General features: G+C 51.9%; 2 protein-coding genes across 3 annotated transcripts in view; both read left to right on the top strand.

Moving 5' to 3' along the window:
• celsr3 (cadherin, EGF LAG seven-pass G-type receptor 3) overlaps window positions 1-15,076 on the top strand; it is a 29,010-nt gene extending 13,934 nt beyond the window's left edge. The window contains 22 exon segments of the mRNA XM_062460490.1: window positions 1,679-1,799; window positions 2,725-2,908; window positions 3,114-3,215; window positions 3,344-3,438; window positions 3,725-3,934; window positions 4,081-4,270; window positions 4,514-4,663; window positions 4,815-4,995; window positions 5,139-5,306; window positions 5,559-5,685; window positions 6,266-6,472; window positions 6,675-6,849; window positions 7,296-7,408; window positions 8,473-8,552; window positions 8,849-8,975; window positions 9,210-9,329; window positions 9,869-9,966; window positions 10,780-10,871; window positions 11,673-11,846; window positions 12,288-12,482; window positions 12,723-13,689; window positions 14,119-15,076. Of these exon segments, the coding sequence (XP_062316474.1) occupies window positions 1,679-1,799; window positions 2,725-2,908; window positions 3,114-3,215; window positions 3,344-3,438; window positions 3,725-3,934; window positions 4,081-4,270; window positions 4,514-4,663; window positions 4,815-4,995; window positions 5,139-5,306; window positions 5,559-5,685; window positions 6,266-6,472; window positions 6,675-6,849; window positions 7,296-7,408; window positions 8,473-8,552; window positions 8,849-8,975; window positions 9,210-9,329; window positions 9,869-9,966; window positions 10,780-10,871; window positions 11,673-11,846; window positions 12,288-12,482; window positions 12,723-13,689; window positions 14,119-14,146 (3,904 nt within the window). The 3' untranslated portion in view covers window positions 14,147-15,076.
• A 2,699-nt stretch (window positions 15,077-17,775) lies between these two features.
• On the top strand, window positions 17,776-23,174 carry wdr6 (WD repeat domain 6). 2 transcript variants are annotated; one of them, XM_062458332.1, is made up of 6 exons: window positions 17,776-17,992; window positions 18,161-18,278; window positions 18,445-21,286; window positions 21,392-21,469; window positions 21,719-21,835; window positions 22,083-23,174. In XM_062458332.1, exons 2-6 carry the CDS (start codon window positions 18,185-18,187, stop codon window positions 22,915-22,917), a joined length of 3,966 nt encoding a protein of 1,321 aa, XP_062314316.1. In that variant the 5' UTR covers window positions 17,776-17,992; window positions 18,161-18,184; the 3' UTR covers window positions 22,918-23,174. The 2 variants fall into 2 exon arrangements, with proteins under 2 accessions (XP_062314316.1, XP_062314317.1); XM_062458333.1 differs by lacking the exon at window positions 17,776-17,992 and having other exon boundaries at window positions 18,143-18,278.
• Window positions 23,175-24,246: the final 1,072 nt, after the last annotated feature.

Raw genomic sequence — 24,246 nt, 5'->3', positions numbered from 1 at the left:
GTGTTTTGTTATGATTAATTGCTGTACAACAAATGTGCAAGAAGCTGAGCTGACCTGCATTGCTCAGAATGACAGACAGACACACACACAGACACACAGACACACACACATTCACTGCTTTCTCTGCTGCAAAAGAATGTTCAGTTTTCACTATTTCTATGGTGGTAATGGGCATTTACACACACACCTGCACTAACACACACATCCCTCCAGTAAGCCACAGCAAGGATGTAGTCTTACTCTACTCTGTGAAGTCTTTCATTTCTCCTTGTCCGGTTGTCATGGCGATGAGATGGCAGTGTGTCGAGTGTCTTTGTGTGTTGTGGGAGCGTGTTTTTAAAGGTGTGTGCGTAAAGGTTTTCACTGTGGGAGAGTCAAGGTGAGTGTCTATCAAAAACAGTTTTCCTTAGTATGTCTTTGTGATGGATGTTTGAAAGAGAGGTTTACGGTGGAGGCTTACTACAGCGGGTCCTGGAGAGTGCATGATGTGGCCTTGGGTGCTGAGACACTTTGTGTGTGTGTGTGTGTGTGTGTGTGAGTGTGTGTGTGTGTGTGTGTGCGTGTGTGTGTGTGTGTGTGTGTAAATAGAAATGTGTGTGTGTCTGCAGCACTAATTCCTTTTTTCTGTTTTGTGAAGAACCAAGACAGAATTATTTTCCAAATTCTGTTCCACTTTGTGACATTGATCTGAAAAAACTGTCAAGAATTTTCCATGGGCAGACAACCAAATGTGTGTGTATGTGTGCCTGTGCGTGTGTCCTTGTTTGTGTGTGTGGCTGTGTGTACGTGCGTGCGTGTGTGTGCGACAGGCTTTCTATGGTAAGGGCTGCATGGACGCGTGCCAGCTGAACCCCTGTGAGAATGAGGCTCAGTGCCACAGGAAGCCCAGCTCATCCCACGGCCTACATCTGTGACTGTGGAGACAACCACTACGGACAATACTGCAGCACAGGTCAGCAGGACACACACACACTCACACATACACTCACACATACACTCACACACTCACACATACACTCACACACACAAACACACACTCATGCACATACACACTCACTCACACACACACACAGACACACTCACTGCACACCCTTTCCACAGAGAACTGGGAAACGCAGATTCAAGATCTCACTCATGTCACCAGCCCATCCATTGGTTGTGTTTGTTGTTGTGTTTGTTGTTGTGTTGATCCAGAGCAGTGTAATCCTGTAGAGAGGATCAGAGCAAACCAGTCTTCTCTCTGCTGATCCAACTCTGTTTAGACCCATCAAGCACCCTCCCTCTGAGAAATCCACCAGCTGTGTGTGTGTATGTGTGTGTGTGTACGTAGGTGTGTGTGTGTACATGCGTGTGTATGTTTGTGTGTGAGTGTGTGTGTGTGTGTGTACACATGTATGTGAGTGAATGTATGTGTGTGTGCGGTCTCCTCTGTTGTCTTTGATGTTGTCTCTGTGATGTCTGAGAATTACACCTTTAACCTTTTCTTTTTTCTTTCTTTCTTTCTTTCTTTCTTTTTTCTTTCTTTCTCTCTCTCTCTCTCTCTCTCTCTCTCTCTCTCTCTCTCTCTCTCTCTCTCTCTCTCTCTCTCCTCTCTCTCTCTCTCTCTCTCTCTCTCTCTCTCTCTCTCTCTCTCTCTCTCTCTCTCTCTCTCTCTCTCTCTCTCTCTCTCTCTCTGCAGGATAGACCACCAGTGCCCCAGAGGCTGGTGGGGGTCTCCTACATGTGGACCCTGCCACTGTGACGCCATGAAGGGCTTTGACCCAGACTGCAACAAGACCAGCGGACTCTGCCACTGCAAGGTGACCATGCCAGACACACACACACACACACACACGCATACACGCACACAGATTGACACCCAGCAGAAAGACTAGCTTTGAAGGCATTGCACACAGCATGTGCACACACACACACACACACAGCAAACAGCAGTGGATTGATGGTAATCCAGTGGATTGATCTGTATGTGTTCATACCTCAGTAAACCACAGTGCACCCTTAGTTCAGCCACTATCTGCAGCAGCAGTTCAACAGGCTTCTGTCAAACCCTAGTCTGACCCTAATCCCACCCCTGACCCCAATCCCTAATCCATGAAATGAACCTGCTGCTGCTGTCAAACAAGCATTATTCTATGTGATATCATCTGCTGCCATTGCGCGTAATCTGGCTTCGCCTCACCTTCCAGCCACCCTTTATGACAACAGAGCACACACACACAAGCATAAACACACACACATGTTCTCATTGTAGCTGTATGTTTGATATTGTACTGGTTTGAATCCCAATCTGTGGCAAACTGAAGCCAGCACTGTGATCATACTCCTGGGTGTGGACATGTTGCTGTTCTCAGATAATCTCACCTAAATTCTGTTTTTGTTTTTTGTGTCTGTTTTTCGGTTTCAATTCACCTTTTTTCTCTGTATGTATGTTGGTATTTAACTGATTTGAACATGCATGTTATGTGTATTTATGGTTTCTTTGGTTCATGTACTTTTTTGTGTGTCTATCTGGTGCTTTGTTTTACTAATGAACATGTCTGTGTTTGTGTTTTTGTGTGTACACGTGTGTCTGTGTCCTTTTCTGTGTGTATCTGTGTGTGTTCTGTGTGTGTGTATGTGTGTCTGTGTTTGTGTGTACATGTGTGTGTTTTTTGTCTGTGTCCCCGTGTGTGTCTACATGTGTCCTTGTGTGCGTCCCTGTGTGTGTGTGTGTGTGTGTGTCAGGAGTTCCACTACCGCCCACGAGGCAGTGACTCCTGCCTGCCGTGTGACTGCTACCCAGTTGGTTCCTTCTCGCGGACATGTGACCCCGAGAACGGCCAATGCCAGTGCAGGCCCGGGGTGATTGGCCGACAGTGCAACACCTGCGACAACCCCTTCGCTGAGGTCACACAGACTGGCTGCGAGGGTAAGACAGAGGCCCACGGTCACCTGGCTGCTATTTCTCTCTTTCTCCATCTGCGTCTCTGTTCCTCTCTCTCTCTTTCTCTCTCTCTTTTGTTCTCTCTTTCTCTCTCTTTCTCTTTTTCTCTATCTAGGCGGAAGAGGAGTAGGAGGAAGATGATGATGAATATGATGTATATGATGATGTTGATGACCTCTTCCATCCTCAGTGATCTACGATGGCTGTCCTAAGACCATCACCCAGGGGATCTGGTGGCCCAGGACCAAGTTCAACCTTCCAGCTGCTGTGCCCTGCCCAAAAGGATCAGTTGGTCAGTTCATGTGTGTGTGTCTTTGTCTGTGTGTGTGTGCATATCTGTGTGTGCGTGTGCAAATCTGTGTGCGTGTGTGTGTGTGCATATCTGTGTGTCTTTAACCTGGTGTGCCCTGTCCTGTCCAGGTGCAGCTATCAGACACTGTGATGTGGAGAGAGGCTGGCTGGAGCCTGACCTCTATAACTGCACCTCCCCTCCCTTTGTGGAGATCAACACAGCTGTAAGAACACTCTGTTTATACTGTTAATACCATGGGAACAATCTGGGAACAGTCTCATAATAAGCTGTTAGACCTCTGATGATACTTTTAAATGTATAATTCTACAAAAAAATATATTTATGTTATATAAATACTCTGGTTTTCATTTGGTCCTAGGATTGACCAGTGTTGGATTAGTAATGGTTCCTCTGTGTGTGTGTGTGTGCGGGTGTGTGTTTTTGTATGTGTGCGTGTGTGTGTTTGTTTATGTGTGCGTGTGTGTGTGTATGTGTGTGCGTGTGTGCAGCTGGAGGCGGTGGAGCGTAATGAGACAGAGCTCAACACCATCATGGAAAAGAAGCTGGCCCACCAACTCCGTGACGTCACCGAGGTCACGCCCCGTCTCTACGGCAACGACCTCCAGATCGCCGAGCGCCTGCTGTCGCGCCTCCTGACCTTCGAGGGGATGCAGACAGGCTTCGGGCTGACGGCCACCCAGGACGCGCACTTCAACGAGGTGGGGAGGCATCACCACGGCAACTTGCCGCCCCCTCAAACGTGGGAGGAGCTGCTTGCTGTGAGACTGACAGTGAATGTGTGTGTCTGTGTGTGTTTGTGTGTGTGTCTGTGTGTGTGTGTCTGTGTGTCTCATCCCTCCTCCAGAACATTGTGCGGGCCTGCAGTGCGCTGCTGGGTCCAGCCAGCGCTGGGCTATGGAGGACCCAGACCCAGACCCAGACCCAGGGAGGGGTAGCCGGCCTGGCCGACCTGCTGGAGCAGTATGCCCAGACCCTGGCCCAGAACATGAAGCTCACCTACCTCAACCCTGTTGCCCTGGTCACACCCAACATCGGTCAGTCCCTGCAGAACACAGATGGTCCAGCTGAGGCTTTAGTTCAGCAGGCTAACACAATGCCTGGCCAAAACGCTTGAAGTTAAGAATTGTACTGTGTTGTTGTTGTTGCTGGGGTGTGTGTCCGGAGACTTTGTGTGTGTGTTGTGTTCTCATGGACCTGCGTGTGTGTGTGTTGTGTTCTTATGAACCTGTGTGTGTGCGTTGTGTTCTTATGAAGCTGCGTGTGTGTGTGTGTTGCAGTGATGAACCTGGACCGGGTGGAGAACCACACACACGTCCGTAAGCGGTTCCCTCGGTACCACAGCCCTCTGTTCCGCGGCCAGGCCCTGTGGGACCCTCACACACATGTGGTGCTGCCCCCTGGTGCCCTGGTGCCACAACGAAACTCCTGTAAGCATGGTCTCATCTTCACACACACACACAAACATTCTCAAACAAACCACCATGACCAAACATGCAAGCAATCATACACACACACACAAGCGTGATACACACACACACTTCTAACTCATCCCAATGTTCTCTCTCTCTTCTACTACAGTTGTACAGAACTCTGTTCCCGCCCCTGTCAGCATCTCGGCCAATCAGACGGGCGAGTACACCTCGGCCAGACGTTCTCTTTCGCTGTCCGAGCCACCTGTAACAATAGTCATCATGTTGATCTATCGCAGTCTGGGGGCGGCCCTCCCTCCCAAATACCACACAGACAGACGTGGGGTCAGGTAAGAACGACACCTCCTTCTATTAAACTGTCTTGTCTTGCTGTCCAAAATCTCAGTCTCTTGTTCTCCAGACAGCTAGAAGATCTCTGGTGTGTGAGAATAGACCTCTTGTTTATCTCACTCTATGCCCCCCATCTTGTCAGGTTACCCAGACACCCTGTCATGAACTCTCCTGTGGTCAGTGTGTCCGTCTACAACAACCAGACCTTCGTGGGCGGGCACCTGGACTCGCCCCTCCTCCTGGAGTTCCGTCTCCTGGAGACAGCCAATCGCAGCAAGCCGCTGTGTGTGCAGTGGAACCACAGCAGTCCGTGAGTGCAGCTGCACCTCCTCTGAGAGACTTGAACGCTCTGCTGCTGAGATCAGGTCTGACGGCTCTCTCTCTCTCTCTCCATCTCTCTCTCTCTCTCCCTCCCTCTCTCTCTCTCTCTCTCTCTCTCTCTCTCTCTCTCTCTCTCTCTATCCCTCTCTCCCTCCTTCTCCCTATCTCTCTCCCTCCCTCCATCTCTCCCTCCATCTCTCCCTCTCTCTCTCTCTCCCTCTTTCTCCTTCCCTCTCTCCAGGTTGGAGGTGGGAGGCTGCTGGACAGTGAGAGACTGTATTGTTGTGTACAGGAACATGTCTCACGTGCGTTGTCAGTGTCAGAGACTGGGAACCTTTGGAGTGCTGATGGACAGCTCCCAGAGAGAGGTTAGTGCTTCTGCTAGTTAACTAGGGAATTCATTCATTATGTTTTGTTAGTCAGTTAGCTTAACTAGTTTATATAGTTAGTTAGTTAGTTAGTTAGTTAGTTAGTTAGCTAGGTAGGTAGTGAGTTAGTTGGTTAGTTTGTAAGACATCTGCAGTGTTAGTTAGTTATTTAGTCGGTTGCTTAGTTGGTTGGTTGTTTATTTATGTAGTTAGTTGGCTGGTTAGTTTTTAGTTAGTAGGAGCTTTGTTGTGCAGATTACCGGCTCCCAAAGGGAGGTCAGTCATTGAGGTTAGCGAGGACTCTAGAGGTTAGGTTAGGTAGAATCATTACATAAACACATCTGACCTCTTCTCTGGCTCCACGTCTTATATAACAACAACAACACTACCCTGTCCTCTCTCTCTCTCTCTCTCTCTCTCTCTCTCTCTCTCTCTCTCTCTCTCTCTCTCTCTCTCTCTCTCTCTCTCTCTCTCTCTCTCTCTCTCTCTCTCTCTCTCTCTCTCTCTCTCTCTCTTCTCTATCTGCCTATCTCTCTCTCTCAATCTCTCTCTCTCTGTCTGTCTCCCCCCCCGGGAGCAGCAGCTGGAGGGGGACCTGGAGACCCTGGCCCTGGTGTCCTACTCCAGCCTGTGTTTGTCCATGCTGGCCCTGCTGCTGACCGTCCTGGTGCTGTCCTGCCTCCGCGGCCTCAAGTCCAACACGCGCAGCATCCACTCCAACACAGCAGCTGCCATGCTGCTCTCCCAGCTGGTCTTCCTGCTGGGGGTCAACCAGATCGAGCAGCAGGTACTCACCAGTGGGTGTGTGTGTGTGCGTGTGTGTGTGTGGGGCTGTGTGTTGGTGGGTGTGTGTGTGTGTATGTGTTCTTGCGTGTGAACGGTTGGATTTGCGAGCGTGTGCTTTCCTACCGACGCGTGTGTGTGTGTGTCTGTGTCTCCATCCTGGTCAAGGTTCTGATGACTGTCTCTCTCTCTCTCTCTCTCTCCAGTTCCTGTGTACGGTGGTGGCCATCTTGCTGCACTACTTCTTCATGGCCACGTTCGCCTGGATGTTTGTGGAGGGGCTGCACATCTACCGCATGCAGACAGAGGCTCGCAACATCAACTATGGAGCCATGAGGTTCTACTATGCTATAGGCTGGGGGGTGCCCGCCATCATCACTGGTATGTCCACACACGTTCATGTGCACACTTATAGACACACGCTCATGTGCACACACGTTCATGTGCACACTTATAGACACACACTCATGTCCACAAACGTTCATGTGCACACTTATAGACACACGCTCATGTGCACACACGTTCATGTGCACACTTATAGACACACTCATGTACACACACGTTCAATGACATTTACTTGTATATACACGCATTCCTATACATACACTTCTATATACACATTCCGACATTCTCTACACGCATATTTATACACCCACGCACTCATACGTATTCATGTACACACGCATTCATACACATTCATACACACATACACATTCCTATACATTCACTTATACACATTAACATACTGCACACAGTCACTGAATTTTCCACATACTGTAGGGTGAACACATAGAGCTAACTCCAGGGGTGTGTGTGTGTGTGTTCAGGTCTGGCAGTGGGGCTGGACCCCGAGGGTTATGGAAACCCAGACTTCTGCTGGATCTCCATCTATGACAAGCTGCTGTGGAGCTTCGCTGGACCCATCGCCATCGTCATCCTGGTACCTGCTCTCTGCCTGTCTCTCTCTTCTCCACCTGTCTCACCCACTCACCCTCCTCTGTGACTACTGTCTCACCATCTCACACCTGTCTCACCCACTCACCCTCCTCTGTGCCTACTGTCTCACCATCTCACACCTGTCTCCCCCACTCACCCTCCTCTGTGACTACTGTCTCACCATCTCACACCTGTCTCACCCACTCACCCTCCTCTGTGCCTACTGTCTCACCATCTCACACCTGTCTCACCCACTCACCCTCCTCTGTGCCTACTGTCTCACCATCTCACACCTGTCTCACCCATTCACCCTCCTCTGTGCCTACTGTCTCACCATCTCACACCTGTCTCACCCACTCACCCTCCTCTGTGCCTACTGTCTCACCATCTCACACCTGTCTCCCCCACTCACCCTCCTCTGTGCCTACTGTCTCACCATCTCACACCTGTCTCACCCACCCACTCACCCTCCTCTGTGCCTACTGTCTCACCATCTCACACCTGTCTCCCCCACTCACCCTCCTCTGTGCCTACTGTCTCACCATCTCACACCTGTCTCCCCCACTCACCCTCCTCTGTGCCTACTGTCTCACCATCTCACACCTGTCTCACCCACTCACCCTCCTCTGTGCCTACTGTCTCACCATCTCACACCTGTCTCCCCCACTCACCCTCCTCTGTGCCTACTGTCTCACCATCTCACACCTGTCTCACCCACCCACTCACCCTCCTCTGTGCCTACTGTCTCACCATCTCACACCTGTCTCCCCCACTCACCCTCCTCTGTGCCTACTGTCTCACCATCTCACACCTGTCTCACCCACTCACCCTTCTCTGTGCCTACTGTCTCACCATCTCACACCTGTCTCACCCACTCACCCTCCTCTTTGCCTACTGTCTCACCATCTCACACCTGTCTCACCCACTCACCCTCCTCTGTGCCTACCGTCTCCCCTTCTCACCCTTCTCGCACCTGTCTCGCTCCCTCTCTCTGCGTCAGCCGAGGCTGTCTCACTGTCTCACGCAGCACCTGTCTCCCTCTCACCCGTCTCTCCCTCTGTGTGTCAGATGAACGGGGGCATGTTCCTGACCGTGGCCAAGATGTCCTGCAACCCCTCCCAGAAGGAGACCAAGAAGCTCCCAGTCATGTAAGTGGTCTGTGGTGGTACCTCAGAGGCCTCCGCACCTTCCCCCACACACACATCCACTCACTGTCAAATAAGGCGGATGGAACGTCAATGTCAGTGTTAATGTCAATGTGAATCAAAGTAAGTCAGAGCAAAATGGCTGACGTGGTGTAGCTGTTGGTTAGCTGGCAGTTTTGACTGCCCAATAAAGATATCTTTAAAGTCAAAAGTCTCTCTCTTTCTCTCTCTCTTTCTTTGTCTGACTGACTTTCCTCCCTCCGTCTCCGGTATTCCCCTCCCTCCCTCTCCTCCTCCAGTGCTACCATCCGCAGTGCCTTCCTGCTCCTGCTCCTAGCTACCTCCACCTGGTTCTTCGGCCTCATGGCCGTCAACAACAGCGTCCTGGCCTTCCACTACCTTTTCAACGCCCTCTGCTTACTGCAGGTACAGTAGGGTGGTGTGCGTATGGGTTTCAAATATATGTCTATCTGTGTGTGTGTGTGTGTGTGTGTGCATGTATGGAAGTAAGTCTATGTGGGTGCATCTGTTTGTATGCACTAGCGTGTGTGTGTGTCTTTGCATGTAGGTGCGTTTGTGCGTGGGTATGCGTGCGCTTCTGTGTGTGCGTGTGTCTGTCTACTAACGTGTGTGTGTGTGACCTCCCCTCTCTCCCCTCAGGGTCTGACTGTGTTCCTGGTGTTCACGGTGCTGAACTCAGAGGTGCAGGAGGCCTGGAAGCTGGTGTGTCTGGGCAAGAAGAGCCCTAGTGAAGACCCTCCCCGAGCCCCCCAGATCACCGTGAGCACACACACACACACACATACACCCACACCCACACGTACGCACATACACACACACCCACACACACCCACTTACGCAAAAGCACAAAACGCTTGCAGGCTCGCACGCACACAGTCCATTCTATTCCGTTGTATTTTGTCTACCCTATTTTGTAACTGGGTCCCCACATCATCGCATGAATGTCATCTCTACATCGGGCCGTCTCCAGCCCTCCCGCAGCCCCAGGCCAGAGGCCTTGACCCAGATACTCCCCTCCTCCGGCCTGCCTGGATGTAGCCTAGCTAGCATGAGTCCATCATAGGCTGCAGTGCAAGCCAGGATAATGTGGGCTGGGTCTGAGCCGTCAGAGCTTGTTACTGAATGTGTCACCATTAGGGAGATTACACTGTCTGGATGAGAGAGACGCTTAGTCATGCTCCATCCACTAATTGCATGGATAAGAATAATTCCAACCCTGTAATGTAGAGGCAAAGACTATCATCGTTGCTACAAGCTGTATTTGATGTGTTGGTGTGTGTGTGTGTGTGTGTGTCCAGGGTCAGAACCCCTACAACAACACGTCTCTGCTGGAGCAGAGTGGACTCCACCGCATCACCCTGGGAGCCTCCACCATCTCCTCAGTCAGCAGTGCCCGGTCAGTAGCACACACACACACGTATGCATGCACAACCGCACACATATACACTTTGGGGGTCAGGTGGCTGAGCGGTTAGGGAATCTAGGGCTATTAATCAGAAGGTTGCTGGTTCGATTCCCAGCCGTGCAAAAATGACGTTGTGTCCTTGGGCAAGGCACTTCACCCTACTTGCCTCGGGGGGAATGTCCCTGTACTTACTGTAAGTCGCTCTGGATAAGAGCGTCTGCTAAATGACTAATTGTAAATGTAAAATACACTTACAACTAGACACACACACACACTGACGTATACGCACACACACACACAAGCATGCACACATACAAATACACACACACATAGTTACACACACACACACACTTTTACATACACACACACAAGACTGTTGTGCCCAACTATAGAGTGTGGGACAGCTACAGATGTCGTGTGGTGTGTTCATGAGTGTCATCAGGGTGAGAGGTACGTGTGTGTCGTCTGTGTGTCTGGGGTCACCATGGTGATGATTTGGCCTGTAGGATGTGGAGCATGGCTAATGCTCTGGGACTGTACTGTTCCTGCCTGTCCCTCTGATGTGTGTCATGTGTCTGAATGGTGTGTGTGTGTGTGTGTGCCTTTCCTGGATGCGTGTCTCCTTGTGTGTTTGTGTGTGTGCCTGTGTGTGTTCTTTGTGTATCCCTGTGTGTGTGTGTGTGTGTGTGTGTGTGTGTTGGCCTGTTTGTGTGTGTGTGTTCCTTTGTGTACGTGTGTGCGTGCTAGTGTGTATGTGTGTTATCATGCGTTCGCTCGGTGGTTCACACCCTGCTGTCCTTCTAGAGAGAACCTGCTGGCTCGCCAGACTCTGGAACACACCCTGGGTCACACCGGCGCCACGGATCTGGACGTGGCCATGTTCCACAGAGACGGAGGTAACACACACACACACACTCAGACAGGCAGGTAGGCACACATATAGCCAGTCATATAGCCAGACCCTCACATGCACTCTACACACACCCTCACGCACACACATACACACACAATAAGCACTTAAACCTGGTAGAGTGATGCTGTTTGGATGATGGTGTTTGTATACCACTCTGGTGGCTGCTGGGACAACATTGTAAATACTACGGACGTCCCGTCACTTAGGACAGATGAGCCTGCAGAGGGACACATTCATAATTCACCCAAACAGAAAAGATCGCAGCCATGTTTGTCACGTATACTGTCACTGCTCTTTGCTGCACTTAGTAACACTTTCCTGCTCTCGTTCTCTTTTTAACACATTCCCTCCCCTCTCTATCTTTCCTGCCAACTCCTTTTTCTTCTTGCATCCCCCCTCCCCTTTTCCCCCTCCCTATTTTGGTCCGTCTCTCTTCCCCATTTGCTTCTGTCATCCCGCTCTCTTTTACTTCCATCACCCCCCTATCCTTCCTGACTCCCTTCCTCCTTTGCTTTACCTAAATGCTGCCTGTTTACCTCCCTCCTATCCTCTCCTCCGTCCTTCCGTCCTCCCCTTTCCACCTCTCCTCTCTCCTCTCTCTCCTCTCTCCTCTCTCCTCTCTCCTCTCTCCTCTCTCTCTCCTCTCTCCTCTCTCTCCTCTCTCCTCTCTCCTCTCTCCTCTCTCCTCTCTCCTCTCTCTCCTCTCTCCTCTCTCCTCTCTCCTCTCTCTCCTCTCTCCTCTCTCCTCTCTCCTCTCTCCTCTCTCCTCTCCTCCCCCCGCCAGGTGAGGATTCAGACTCAGACTCAGACCTCTCCCTGGAGGAGGAGCGTAGTCTCTCCATCCCCTCCTCCGAGAGCGAGGACAACGTCCGCCTCCGGGGGCGTATCCAGCGCCGCTTCAAAAGGACCAATCAGAGCGAGCGGCTGCTCACGGAGCCCGCCCACAACGGCACCAAAGGTAAGCAGCGATGTCATTCTGTAAATGTCAGCTGTAATAGTCAGCAATCAATGACAGTCCTTGTATTTCACATGGATGAAAAGGTTAAACATGCCATACTTGTGACATGTTCATCAATACTGTTAGAAATGTCAGACTTCTAAGTTGCAGATCAATACAGTTGAGTTAATTATACATGAATGTTAGACCTGTCTCAAACGTATCTAGAATTGATGTGGCGGCTAGATAAATGCTAAGATAATCAGATAAATATCGATATTTCAGATCCATAATGAGTGAGTGCGTGAGTGAGTGAGTGAGACAGTGACCAAGTGACCTTATTACCAGATTGTTGTAATGTACACATTGTCTTGCTAATATTACAGTATAAGCTGAATTCAAATATAAAGGGTTGTATTTGGGTTTGCTGACCAATAGCAACTGTCCTTCTTTTTGTGTCAGACCTAGACGGCAATGACCTGCTCTCCTATTGGCCAGCTCTGGAGGAGTGTGAGGCGCACTCCCTGCAGAAGTGGGGCTCGGAGCGTCGCCTAGGGCCGGACTACAGCAAAGACGCCGCCAACAACAACCAGGCAGACGCAGCGCTGACTAGCGGAGATGAGAACGGCCTGACCCAGCCCAACCGCCACCGCAAGGGTGAGACGCACGCCCTCACACACTTACCGTCACACACACACACGCTGCCACCACCGTTTCTGAGTCACTCGCAGACAAGTAACCTTGTCTGAAAGTCGTCTGTGTACCCGGACCACAACCATGTGTTGTGGCCATGTGTTGACTCTCTGTCTTTGACCTCTAGACTTCCCCTAACTGTATTCTTTATCTGTCCATCTCCACCCTCCTTTTTGTGTCCTGCTCCTCTCCTCTGTCTCCCAGGTATTCTGAAGAACCGTATTGGCTGCCCCCCGGCCCTCCAGGGCCTGTCTACCATGGGCCGGGTCCCCAGTGAGCTGTCCTGGTACCGGACCTCCACCCTGGGCCACCGCGGCGTCCCCGCAGCCTCCTACGGACGCATGTACTCAGGCACGGGCTCGCTGTCCCAGCCGGCCTCCCGCTATTCCTCCAGGGAGCAGCTGGACTCCCTGGCCCGCAGACAGCTCTCCAGGGACCCTCTGGGTCGCCAGGCTGGGGGCGGCTCTCGGGACCGCCTGGACCGCCAGGGCTCCAGGGACAACCTGGATCTGCTGCCCCGCCGCCGGGAGCCCGGCCTGGGCCCTGGTCCGGGCTTGGGCCTGGACCAGCGAGCGTCTAGAGAGAACCTGAGTGGATCCAGAGACAGACTGGAGTTCCAGCACAGCGCCCACGCCTCCAGGGAGGACCTGAGTGGGGCGGGGGGGCTGGGGGGAGAGCTGGGGGGGTCCCGCTCGCAGCTGAACACGCTGACGCGCCGGCAGGCCACCTCCCGGGAGCACCTGGGGGGGGCCCTGATGAGCAGCCGCTCTAGAGATCAGCTGGACGCCAACGGGGGCGGCGTCCAATCGCAGCCCTGCAGGGAGTGGCTCCGCACCCTGCCCCCGCGCCAGCCGTCGCACCCCGACCAGCCCCCCTCCTCGGAACCCCCACCCCCCATCAGCGAAGAGCCCCAGGAGCCCCTCTCCCTGCGCTCTCGTGGTCGCCTGGACTCCGCCCCGCCGTGTAGGTACCCCCCCGGCTCCAGCCCCGCTCCTGGCGCCCCCCCCAGCCGCCACCCGTCCAGCGAGCACCTGGACATCCTGTCCTCCATCTTGGCTTCCTTCAGCTCCTCTGTCCTGACCCCCCCCAACCCCTCTGCACAGGGCCCCTCCCCCTCCCCGCCCCACTCCGCCACCTCGCACAGCATCTCCGAGGTGTCCCCCGACTCAGAGTAAGTCACCGCCTCTCTACTCCACCGGCCCCCACCCCCCTTCTCTATGTATATCTGACATCCTTCTGTTTCCCCTCCATCTCTTCTGAAGTTAGCCTCTGCCACCTCCCTCTCCCCACACACCTCTCGTTTCCTTCTCACCCCTTTAGCAGCCCTGTCTCAGTTCTTTGTCGCCACTCCTCCTCCCTTCCCCCCCCTCTCCTCGTCCTCCCTATATGGTCCCACTAAGAAGGTCATTTGTGGGTGTGGGTGGCACATGTCTAGTGGCTAGCTTATCCAAACATGTACACATTTGACAGAGATTGACATGCTTAAAATGACTGTACCTTCAAACTAATTATTTTATCACTAATATCAGTTTCAGACAACTAAGATAATGTCTTTATTGCGTGCGTCTGATCGTTAATCTCAGCATCTCACTCTCCACAGAATCAACAGGAGCGAAGGACAGTCTTGATGGCAGCCTCCATATCCCACAATGCATTGCGTCTCTGATTTAGAACCAATGACGATACAGGGTTTGGCTAAGGTCAGAGGTCAGTTAGATACCCTGGACTGCTGAGGCAACCTGGGATAACGGAGGACTGACACGTGAGGATGAAGAGACAGTGGTGGATACTTTGTGAGGTTGTGAGTTTGGCTCTCAGGCCATGTGTAGTGATGTGGAGCATAGGGAGTGAGGGAAGCTACCTCTGCCATTACTGACAACACAAACTTTAACCCTCACCATTTCTTAATGGGAACAGAAGGAGTTGGCGAGAATAAATAAATTAAGGCCGGAAAAAAGAAAAGAAAAATAAGTCGAAGCTGTACATAACGTTTTTTATACATTTTGTATCTTTTTTCATCAGAGATGAAGAAAACGAAATCTCTTGTGATGTTTTTGAAGATTATGTCGACGTAAGGTTGTGAGAGAGCTGTGTGAGTGGCATCTGTTGCAAGAGGGAGAAAATCCCTCAAAATCAATCCCAAACTCTGAGACCATTTTATCCCTGATAACCTTTTTCCTAAACCTTAAACCCAACCCCATCACACTGTGTATAGAACAGAAGAAAAGAACAGGGCTTGGTCAGTGCTGATTGGATGAAATAATGAGACGTTATGTGATTGGAAGGCAGTAACAGGGGGGTGGGGAGATTGTACATAGGATGGATTATAAGACGAGAGGCTTGACTGAACAAATGATTGTGAAGTGTAAGATAACTAACTAACCACCTACAGCTGATATGACAATAAGGTAATTGGGTTGATCCATTTTTATTCAATACTGGCTCTGATATAGTGCAGTCTGGATAGAAGTATCAATGTAATTCTCACTGAATCTGAATGTTAATGATCTATTTGACCAACATCCAGTCTTTCTATAAATACTACAAAGAACCACATATATATATATATATATATATATATATATATATATATATATATATATATATATATATATATATATATATATATATATATATATAAACTACAGAGCTTCAATACAGGTCCCTCTCCCTGGGAATACCTGCTCTTTTCTAGACTCCTTTGAACCAGTAGGAATGCAGTACAACGGGGTCACATGGTGCCTGTTATGTTGGGGGTGTGAGCCACTGGGGCACCGTAGAAGATGTCAACTGCGTGTTCGTGCTAAAAGCTGTAAAGTGGTTTTTGATTGAGTTGGACGTGAGGTAAATATGGATGTAGGAAGGAGAGGATAGGAAGGAAGGAAGGAAGGAAGGAAGGAAGGCAAAAAGAAACAGTGAGTCATCGATTGTTCAAAAACGAGCATATCTCACACGCCCTGGGTGTGTGAATCTCTTCGACCAGTGGATGTTCCCTACCGTGTCCTTGGGTTGTGAACAGTGAATATTATTGTGTCAGTATTATTGCCAAAAACCTCCCTCCGGTTCCTCTTCCTTTACCCTCGCCCACTTCCCTTGTTCAAGCTTCTCCAGTGTTTTTGTCACCGGTCAGTTTTTATTGTGTTTATTTTCTACATTATTTATGACATGCTTTATTTATTACCTTTGACATGTACAGACATAAGATTTATTTTATTTATGGATATTTAATTTAAGTTTATTACTTTGGAAATTTTTGCGTGAGAGTGAGTATGCGTTATTTTCGTTCAGACTTTTTTTACATGCAACATTTCCTTCGGTCGGACTTCCCAACTGTGACACAAGTATCACAAAAGGAAAAAAAGAGAAGACAGAAAATAAATAATGGCATAAGATCTAGAGACGTAAATTAATCCCTGATCAACCTTGCTGTTCCTATGCATTGTTGTAGATCTGAAGAGAGATTGAACAGGACTGTGGCAGACATTCCCCCTGTTTAAATCAAGGAGATGTAAGCCTACAGATCTACACTAGAGCACACAGAAAGAGAGATTAGGAGTGGATTAGAATGTCAAGAGCTAAATGAAGAACGGAGAGTTAGGGATGATGGGAGACTGTTTGTGTTCATTGTGGGATGTGTTCTATCTGGCCTGCAACGGAGGGACATCAAGACAGCCGCTCCTACTCCGTTACCGTGGAAACCGTACAAGCGAGATGTTGGACAATAAAAAACGATTCTTCCTACAAGATGTGTGTGGTGTATGTGATCTATATTTCATGAAGGTATGGAAGAGAAAAACGCATTACATTTTTTAGAAGCTCTTTCTGGTTTTCTTTCCTGAATCTCTGAGTTACGCATAGGCTACTATCCCACTGACACACAGCGAAGCAGAGACTGCAACTCCATATTATCAAGTAAAAAAAACGACATAATTTTTTATTTGAATAAACCATATTCCTGCCCATCATCATTTGTCATCATCATAATAAGTGGTCTTCAAGGAGATTTACCTCATTACTACATATGAATGCAATGCATCATTCCAAATATAAAAAGGGTCAATCCTGTTAACCGGTGCCTTTTGGACCTAGTAACTTCTGAAAACAAAAGTATTTATTTTTCAAGTTTTTAACATCTAATCAGGAAAGGGATATGTTTAACTGTTTGGAAAACATATTGGCCAAGCTCATGCACTTAAATCCCAATAATTATGTGCATTTGGTTCAGACATGGACCGTGACATTATTCCACCCTGTTAGGACATATGAATAACAATCACAAAGCTTAACAAATGTAAAGGCATAACAATATTTACATTTTATTGTCCATTATATGTCCCTTGTTCGTTTTTATTTGTTTATTGTCTAAAAATAATTACCAAATATTTGGTATGAGTTCATTGTGTTCAGCTAACAGGGTGGAATGAAGCATCACAGGGTGGAATGTAACAAACATAAAATCAACAACTCATTGGCCTAAATCACTAAACTTGATGTCCTTCTTTAACCTCATGAACCTCATAACCTCAATAAAACGTAATCAAGCAGTTTTAGTTAGTTTTTCTAACAATATTTCCACCCTGTTAGGTGCATGTTCCACCCTGTTAGGTGCATGTTCCACCCTGTTAGGTGCATGTTCCACCCTGTTAAGTGTACACAACAAACAGGGGGGAAACAAACAGGGGGGAATTTTGTCAACTAAGTTTTGTCACCCCAGCTCTGTGAGTGATCATGATGTAGCTAGCACGAGACCCTACATGTGAACAGCATTTTACTTCTTATATAAAACCATATTTGAAATTATAAAAGGTTATTTATTTCCTTAACAAAGTAGCCTAACAGGGTGGAACTTTAAGGTTGTGACAAACAGGTTGACATTATGAATAAAAATAAATACAATTTTACTTAAAATATGAAGTAGGATCTCCTGGGGACATTAAAAGGCACCGGTTAACAGGATTGACCCAGAAATACCTACTTTAGGTCAAGCCAGATAATTGTTAGCATGTTTAAACACAACTAATTCCCACACTGTTAATGCATGAATTTGAACGTGCAACGTTATTTAGAAACTGGTAAGTTAGCCAATAAAGACATCAATCAAATTGTAGCAACAAAAATGCAAGCATAAAGTACAAAATGTATAGTTTTATTATGTACACAAATAACTCAGCCACTTCACAACCATTTCTGAGTTTAGACTTCGCGCTCACGTGGATTTTAAACAACAAATCAGCCTGACACGTAGTTACGTAGTTTATGTCCAATGGGAGTCGCCGTTGTATGGAGCGGGTGGTAGGGTGCCAGCATAACATTATTTGATTGGTTGGTAAAGACTCAAGCCATGAGAGCGATACACATGGGTGATGGCCAGATTGCATGCTAATGAATTGTAGTTACAGTAGCTACAGCTACATGCACAGTGTCTTGCTACGATCAGACACAAATAGAGTGGCCTTTCTCATATAGTCTGCTGTGTAAGTACCCGTAGATTTCACTCTCACTTTATGATTTAACGAAGACTTCTTGGTCGGCGACTGCAAATGTGTAGCTAGCTAGCTAGCTAGCTAAATCCGAAGTAGCTGTCAAATTCACTGTCTGCAGACAGGAGATGATTTTTGGTGCTCTCTCTCAGTCTCTGTCAGGCTGTCCCAGGTATTGGAGAGGAGATGTCTTCAGACAGTGTGTTACTATTGGAGACAGCAGCTCTGGTGGCTCCAGTCACGGCTCTGGAGTTCCTGAGGGAAGACTTCCTACTGACAGGTCGGCAGTCAGCTCTGACTGACACACTGTAATAGGCTATGTCATGATATTTTAGGAAAGCTCTACTTTGTTTATTCTTTAACTTTAAGTTCTTAATATTGTCGTCTCCTATTATATATCATATTTTTAGGTTCTGTCTGAACTCACAGACTTGTTGCTCTCTCAGGTGAGGGTCCTATCCTGTCTGTGTATGACCTCCAGCCCCACCCCAAGACCCGCGCTTCACTGAGCGTTCTCCACAACTACCGTATCCATGGCATTCGGCCTCGACCTCTGACCTCAGCCCCACGCAGCTCTGCATCAGAGCAGACAGAGCAAGCGCTAGTGGTGTTTGGAGGGAAGGCGGTCCGCCTGGTGCAGCTGCGTGATGAGGACCCGCTGCGCCTGGAGGCCCTGGGCCCCCTCATTGAACTGCAGGACTGGGCCCTGGATGTGCGTTGGCTGTCTGGAGAGGGCCACTCTCTCCTGGCAGTGGCTCTGGCCCACAACGCTGCTCTGCTGCTGGACACGACAGAGAGGCAGGTCCTGGTCCTCTGTTCCTGCTTGGAGGGCTGCCTGCTCTACTCAGCCCTGCTGCTGGGGAACACCTGGGGGGACTCTGTCCTGGTGGGGGGCACCGTCTTCAACCAGCTCATTCTCTGGAGGCCAGGGGCTGCCAAACAGAGCAGGGAAGCCCAGGTGGAGAGGCGTTTGCTTGGCCACAGCGGGGTGATCTTCAGCCTCTGCTACCTCCAGGAGGCCGGCTGGCTGGCTTCAGCCTCGGACGACCGTAGCGTGAGGGTGTGGGGCGTGGGCAGGCTGGGGGCTGCCGGAGGGGGGTGTGGGAAGGCTGATCCGGCCTGTCTCCGGGTGCTGTACGGCCATCAGGCCAGGGTGTTCTCCGTGCGTCTCGGCCCAGGGAGGGTGTTCAGCGCTGGGGAGGACGGCGCCTGTCTGGTCTGGGACTGGGGAGGAGGAGGGAGGGTTCAGCTCACTCTGAAGGGGCACCGGGCAGGGGGGGTGAGGGCGTTGGCAGTCAGCGAGGGATGCAGTGAGACCAGGCCTGGGGGGGGCCGGGGCGGGTGGGTGGCCACCGGGGGGGCGGATGGAGGGGTGAGGCTGTGGAGGGAGGAGGGGAGGTCAGAAGCAGAGGGGGAGACCCTGACAGACCTGGGCTTTGTGGGGAAGGGGGTTCCCAAGGTGGTGTGTGTGGTGGGGGGGGAGGGAGGGAGCCAGGTTAGGGTGGTGGTGGGGACGGACCAAGGCGAGGTCTACCTACACGGGGGGGGACAGTGGGGTCTGGTGTGGGAGGGCGGAGCTGACTTCCAGTCCTACTGCGCGATGGATGTCCTCAGTGTCAGGGCGGGGGGGTCAGTGAACTGGGACGGTCTGTGTGCTGTGGGCAGCCTGACTGGCGCGGTACAGGTGTTCCCCCTGTCCCAACCTGGGGCAGGGGTGCTAATGAGAGCAGGGGCAGGGAAGATCCACAGCCTTACCTGGGTGGAGGGGCAGGTCAGGAGGCAGGAGGGGTATTTGCTAGCCTCCGGAGCAGAAGGGACGGTGTACCGATGGAGGGTGGAGGCGGAGGAGAGGGACGCCGGCCTGGTTTTGAAAACCCAGGCTCTCCCTTCTTTCCTCCTGCCGTCCTGTGCCAAGCGCTGGCTCACCGCTGCAGTGCTGCTTCCCAGGCCAGCGGGGGCGCTGTGGGTGTGCGGCGACAGGAGAGGATCCCTCCTGCTGTTCAAAGACGGAGCGAGACGCCGCCGAGAGGAAGGGGAGGGAAAAGGGAAGGAAACGGAAGGAGCTCCGAGTCGGGCTGAGACGGAGAGAGACCCCGCGCTCGACGGGAACCGTGACCCGTCCGACGGAGGGGAAGAGGGAGACGAGGTGGCCAGAGTGAGGGGGGAGGGAGGCGTGGAGGAGGAGGCAGGGGGAGAGGCAGGGGGAGAGGCAGCGCTGCGGCCGGCCTGCTGTCTGTTCGGGGTGCACGGGAAGCAGGGGGTGACGGGGGTGAGGGAGTACGGGGGGCTCCTCTACAGCGCCGGGAGGGACGGCTGTGTGAGGGTCCTGAGAATCCGTCCTGGGGGGGGAGGAGGAGGAGGAGGAGGGGGGGAGGAAGGAGAGGCGGGGCAGGGGGGGGCCCCGCTGGAGGTCTTGAGGGTTCAGCGGGCCTGCAAGGGCATGGAGTGGCTGGAGAGGGTTCTGATTCTGGAAGCGGAACCCTTTGTCCTGCACCGAGGGGTGGAGGAGAACGTTCTAGAAGAGGAACACTCAGACCAGAACCCTCCCCAGCCGCAGGAGGAGGAGGGAGGTGGGGAGGAGAACCACAGGATCCAGGAGATGGAGACGGGATGTCAGTTGAGGGAGGCCCGCTTTGTGATCGTGGGGTTCCACTCGGTCCACTTCGTGGTGTGGGACCCTGTGAGGCAGGAGAGGCTGCTGTCCGTGCCCTGCGGTGGGGGGCATCGCTCCTGGGCCCTCAGCCCGCCCCACGGGGGGGTGTGGTGGGGCCAAGCAGCCCTGGTCTTCCTCCGCCAGGGCCAGGTCCTCACCTCACGGCCACCCAGGCCGACGGACAGCCCAGCCGGGAGCCAGGCCCTGAGGGAGGGGCTGCACGGCCGCGGCCTGGGCTGCGTCTGCCGCCTGGGGGGGCTGGAGGGCGGGGAGGAGGGGGGCCACTGGGAGGTCCTGGTCAGCGGAGGGGAGGACACGAGTCTGAGCGTTCTCGCGGTTCAAGCCCAGACAGGCACGGTCAGGGTGCTGGCCGTCATCGCCGACCACATCTCCAGCGTGCGTACGCTGGCCACGGTGAGACCGGGGGACGACGGGAGGAGACCACGTCTCTCCACCCTGCTGGTGTCGGCCGGGGGGCGGGCCCAGATTCAGTGTTACCGGCTGCTGATTGGATGGGACGGACAGTTGGCGCGGCCTTCCTGCCAGGTGATCCAGGTGGCCAGACACCGATTGGACGAACAGTGGGAGAGAAAGAGGAACCGACATAAGACTGTGAAAATGGACCCAGAGACCAGGTGAGGGTCAGATAACTGTTTGTGAAGGACAGGAATACAGAACACTGTATTGTTCAGTGGATGAACTAAGTCCTTTATGACCCGACAGACATCTTCCTCTGTCAGGTACATGTCCGCCGCCGTGGTGCATGATGGGACAGAGAGGGTCCTCCTGGCGCTGGGCTGCAGTGATGGAGCTGTGAGGTGGGTGTCTGGGCTGACACAGTCAGGGGGGGGGGGGGGCAAAGAAGAAACTGTCAACTGTGTTCCACTTTAACTGACTTGGCTCGCTCCACCCTCCATCCTTTCCTCTCCCTCTACCTGTCTCTCTCTCTCTACCTCCCTCTCTCTTTTCCTCTGTCACTCCGTCCCTCCTCTCTCCCTTTCTCTTTCTCCCCCCTTTTTCTCTCTGTCTTTCTCTCTCTCTCTCTCCCCCCCCTCTCTCCCTCCCAGGGTGTTTGGGGTCAGTGAGGTCAGGGGTCAGGTGGAGCTGCTGTGGGAGAGTTTCCACCACCGGAGGTGTGTGCTCAGCGTCGCCACCTGCAGCGTGGAAGACCGGCGAGGCGCACGGTGAGAGACGGGGGGAGGGGGGCTTGTCACGTTTCGCCTCCACGGTGATCGTAAACCCAAACACAAAGTCCCATTCTATTCCTTAATTGAACTGAATTTCGGGCAAGGAGAAAAAGTAAATCAATTGAATATGAACAAATGAGCGAGTATGCAAAGATGTGAAGATTCAGTCTCATTTGTCTCTGTCACCTCAACCTCCTTCCTCTTCCTGTCCTGTCCCCCCCCCCCCCCCCCCCCCCCCCCTCAGGTGTGTGTTGTTGTTCAGCGCCGCCACAGACGGTAGAGTAGCAGTCTGGGACCTGAGTCCAGCAGCCTCCTCATTGGACCGCTACCCCGGCGAGGCCCAGCCTGCACCAACCCCCTGCTTCACCATCACCGCCCACCAGAGTGGCATCAACGCCCTGGCTGTGTGGGAGAAACCGGGGGCGGAGCCAGGGGCGGGGCATCAGGTCACCGTGGCGAGCGGAGGAGACGACGGACAGCTGACCGTGTCAGTCCTCAGGGTGCAGTACCGGCAGGGGGCGACAGAGGGCGGCAGAGCGCCGCTCCAGATCCAGCTGCAGGCCCAGTGCTGCGTGCCTGCGGCCCACGCCGCCCCCCTCACGGCCCTGGGAAGGCTGGGCTCAGGCCTGCTGGTGTCGGCCTCCCCGGACCAGAGGGTGTGTCTTTGGAGCTGCAGCAGCACCGGCCTCTGCCAGCGGGGGGCGATGTTCTCCCACGTGGCCGACGCAGCGGGCCTGGAGGTGTGGCAGGAGGCTGGGGGCAGGCAGGGGGAGGCCGAGGGGCCTGGGTCTGGTCCTACACTTAGTTTTGGATCCATGGAGGACACTGGGTGCCGCTCTGGGTCTTCGCCTGGGGGGGTGTCTGGATCTGGGGATAGTCCTGGGCGGAGGCGTGGGTCCAGAGGTGGAGAGGGTGGCAGGGGCTGGGTGGTGGTCTGTGGCCAAGGCTTACAGCTGCTACAGATCAAGAACAGGAACCAGGACGAGGTGAAGGACGAGGACTGTGGAAAGAAGGAGCGTGTCAAAGTGTCTTTCGTAACGCCGTTACGACAAGGACAAGACAAACCAAATCCAGACTGACTTGTTATTCAAACAGATGTGCCAAAGATGTACCGAATGTTTATATTTTCCTTTTTACTTCATATTGCCCAATGTGAAATACAGCTGAGTCAGTAAACGGTGCGTGCTTCTTTCATATACAGTGTTGAGGATAAATAGAGAGTGACTCAATAATACTGTCAGACAACTATGTACACTTCTTTAATGGACTGTGTGTGAGAGTGCAAGAGTTTCAGACTGCATATTTGTGCGTGCGTGTATGTGTACGGCAAACGGGTAGGATGTACCCATGTAGGGTGTGTGATGGGGGTCAGTGGGCAGGTGAGGTGGGGGGGCTAGGCTACTGCAGGGGAACATTAATATTTCAGTCACGTCTCACATTCTCTATTGTCCAGAATCCATCTGACTGCATGCCAAAGTCACTCACAGTGGGTGGAGGGAATGTGGAAAGAATGTCACAAAGGGCTTAGGGAGAGAGAAAGGCGGCCAGCGAGAGACGGCGAGGAGGTGAAAATTGCCGCGTCAATGAATAGGTGACGGGGGAGAAAGGATGAGGGGGGAAGAAAAGGGTCGAATGAGCGGCGGACACAAAGGAGAAAGGAAGGAGATCTTCCTGTCCCTCCAGGCGTCTATCTAGATTGGTAAGATCTCGATTCAGCAGCGGAGAAAGGAAGTTCAGAACAGATGGAGGGAGGAGATGTGTCCAGACCAGGCAGGGTTCAGACCAGGCTGTAAGGTGGCCTCTGCACTGCTCCCTGGACCAGGACAGAGGACACCGAGGGGAGGCACAGTAGTTCCAGGCCACAGAAAGAGAGTGTCTGAGTGAGAGAGAGTGAGAGAGAGAGAGTGAGAGAGAGTGAGAGAGAGTGAGAGAGAGAGAGAGAGTAATGCCCCGCCGGACCAGGGAAAACACTGAGAGGAGCCAGCAGCAGGCCAGAGGGAGCAGGAGAGGAGCGTCTCTGGCTGAGACCTCCTCACAGACAGACCCCCCCTCCACCCCCAGAGAGGTAGGCTACTGCGCTTCACACACACACACACACACACACAATATGGCTGACCGCAGCCCATGGGAGAAGAACAGCAGGATGGGACAAAAAAGCAGAGAAATCATTTCTTCTGTGGGCACTCCAGTGTGTGTGTGTGTTTTGGTGTTGCCAGGCCCTGAACGCTTGTGTGTCACACCGCATGACTAATGACAGTTTCTTCTTCACACATACAAACATACATGGACACGTACAAAAACACACATACAGCACTCTCAAGAACGATAGCCTACCTACTCCACACATTCATCCATGCATGTGATTTATCATATACACATATATATACACACACATATATATATATAAG

The sequence above is a fragment of the Osmerus eperlanus genome, chromosome 4, assembly GCF_963692335.1.
Source record: "Osmerus eperlanus chromosome 4, fOsmEpe2.1, whole genome shotgun sequence".
NCBI classification, from domain to species: Eukaryota; Metazoa; Chordata; class Actinopteri; order Osmeriformes; family Osmeridae; genus Osmerus; species Osmerus eperlanus.
Note: the sequence above shows the minus strand (reverse complement) of the source record. Positions and strands in the feature narration are given on the sequence as shown.

Bases quoted from the DNA above. Each gene is read 5' to 3' on its own strand.
- wdr6 (XM_062458332.1), top strand. From the start codon at position 18,185: ATGTCTTCAGACAGTGTGTTACTATTGGAGACAGCAGCTCTGGTGGCT. The intron at 18,279-18,444 runs GTCGGCAGTCAG...TTGCTCTCTCAG, and splicing joins GGAAGACTTCCTACTGACAG to GTGAGGGTCCTATCCTGTCT. The intron at 21,470-21,718 runs GTGGGTGTCTGG...TCTCCCTCCCAG, and splicing joins TGCAGTGATGGAGCTGTGAG to GGTGTTTGGGGTCAGTGAGG.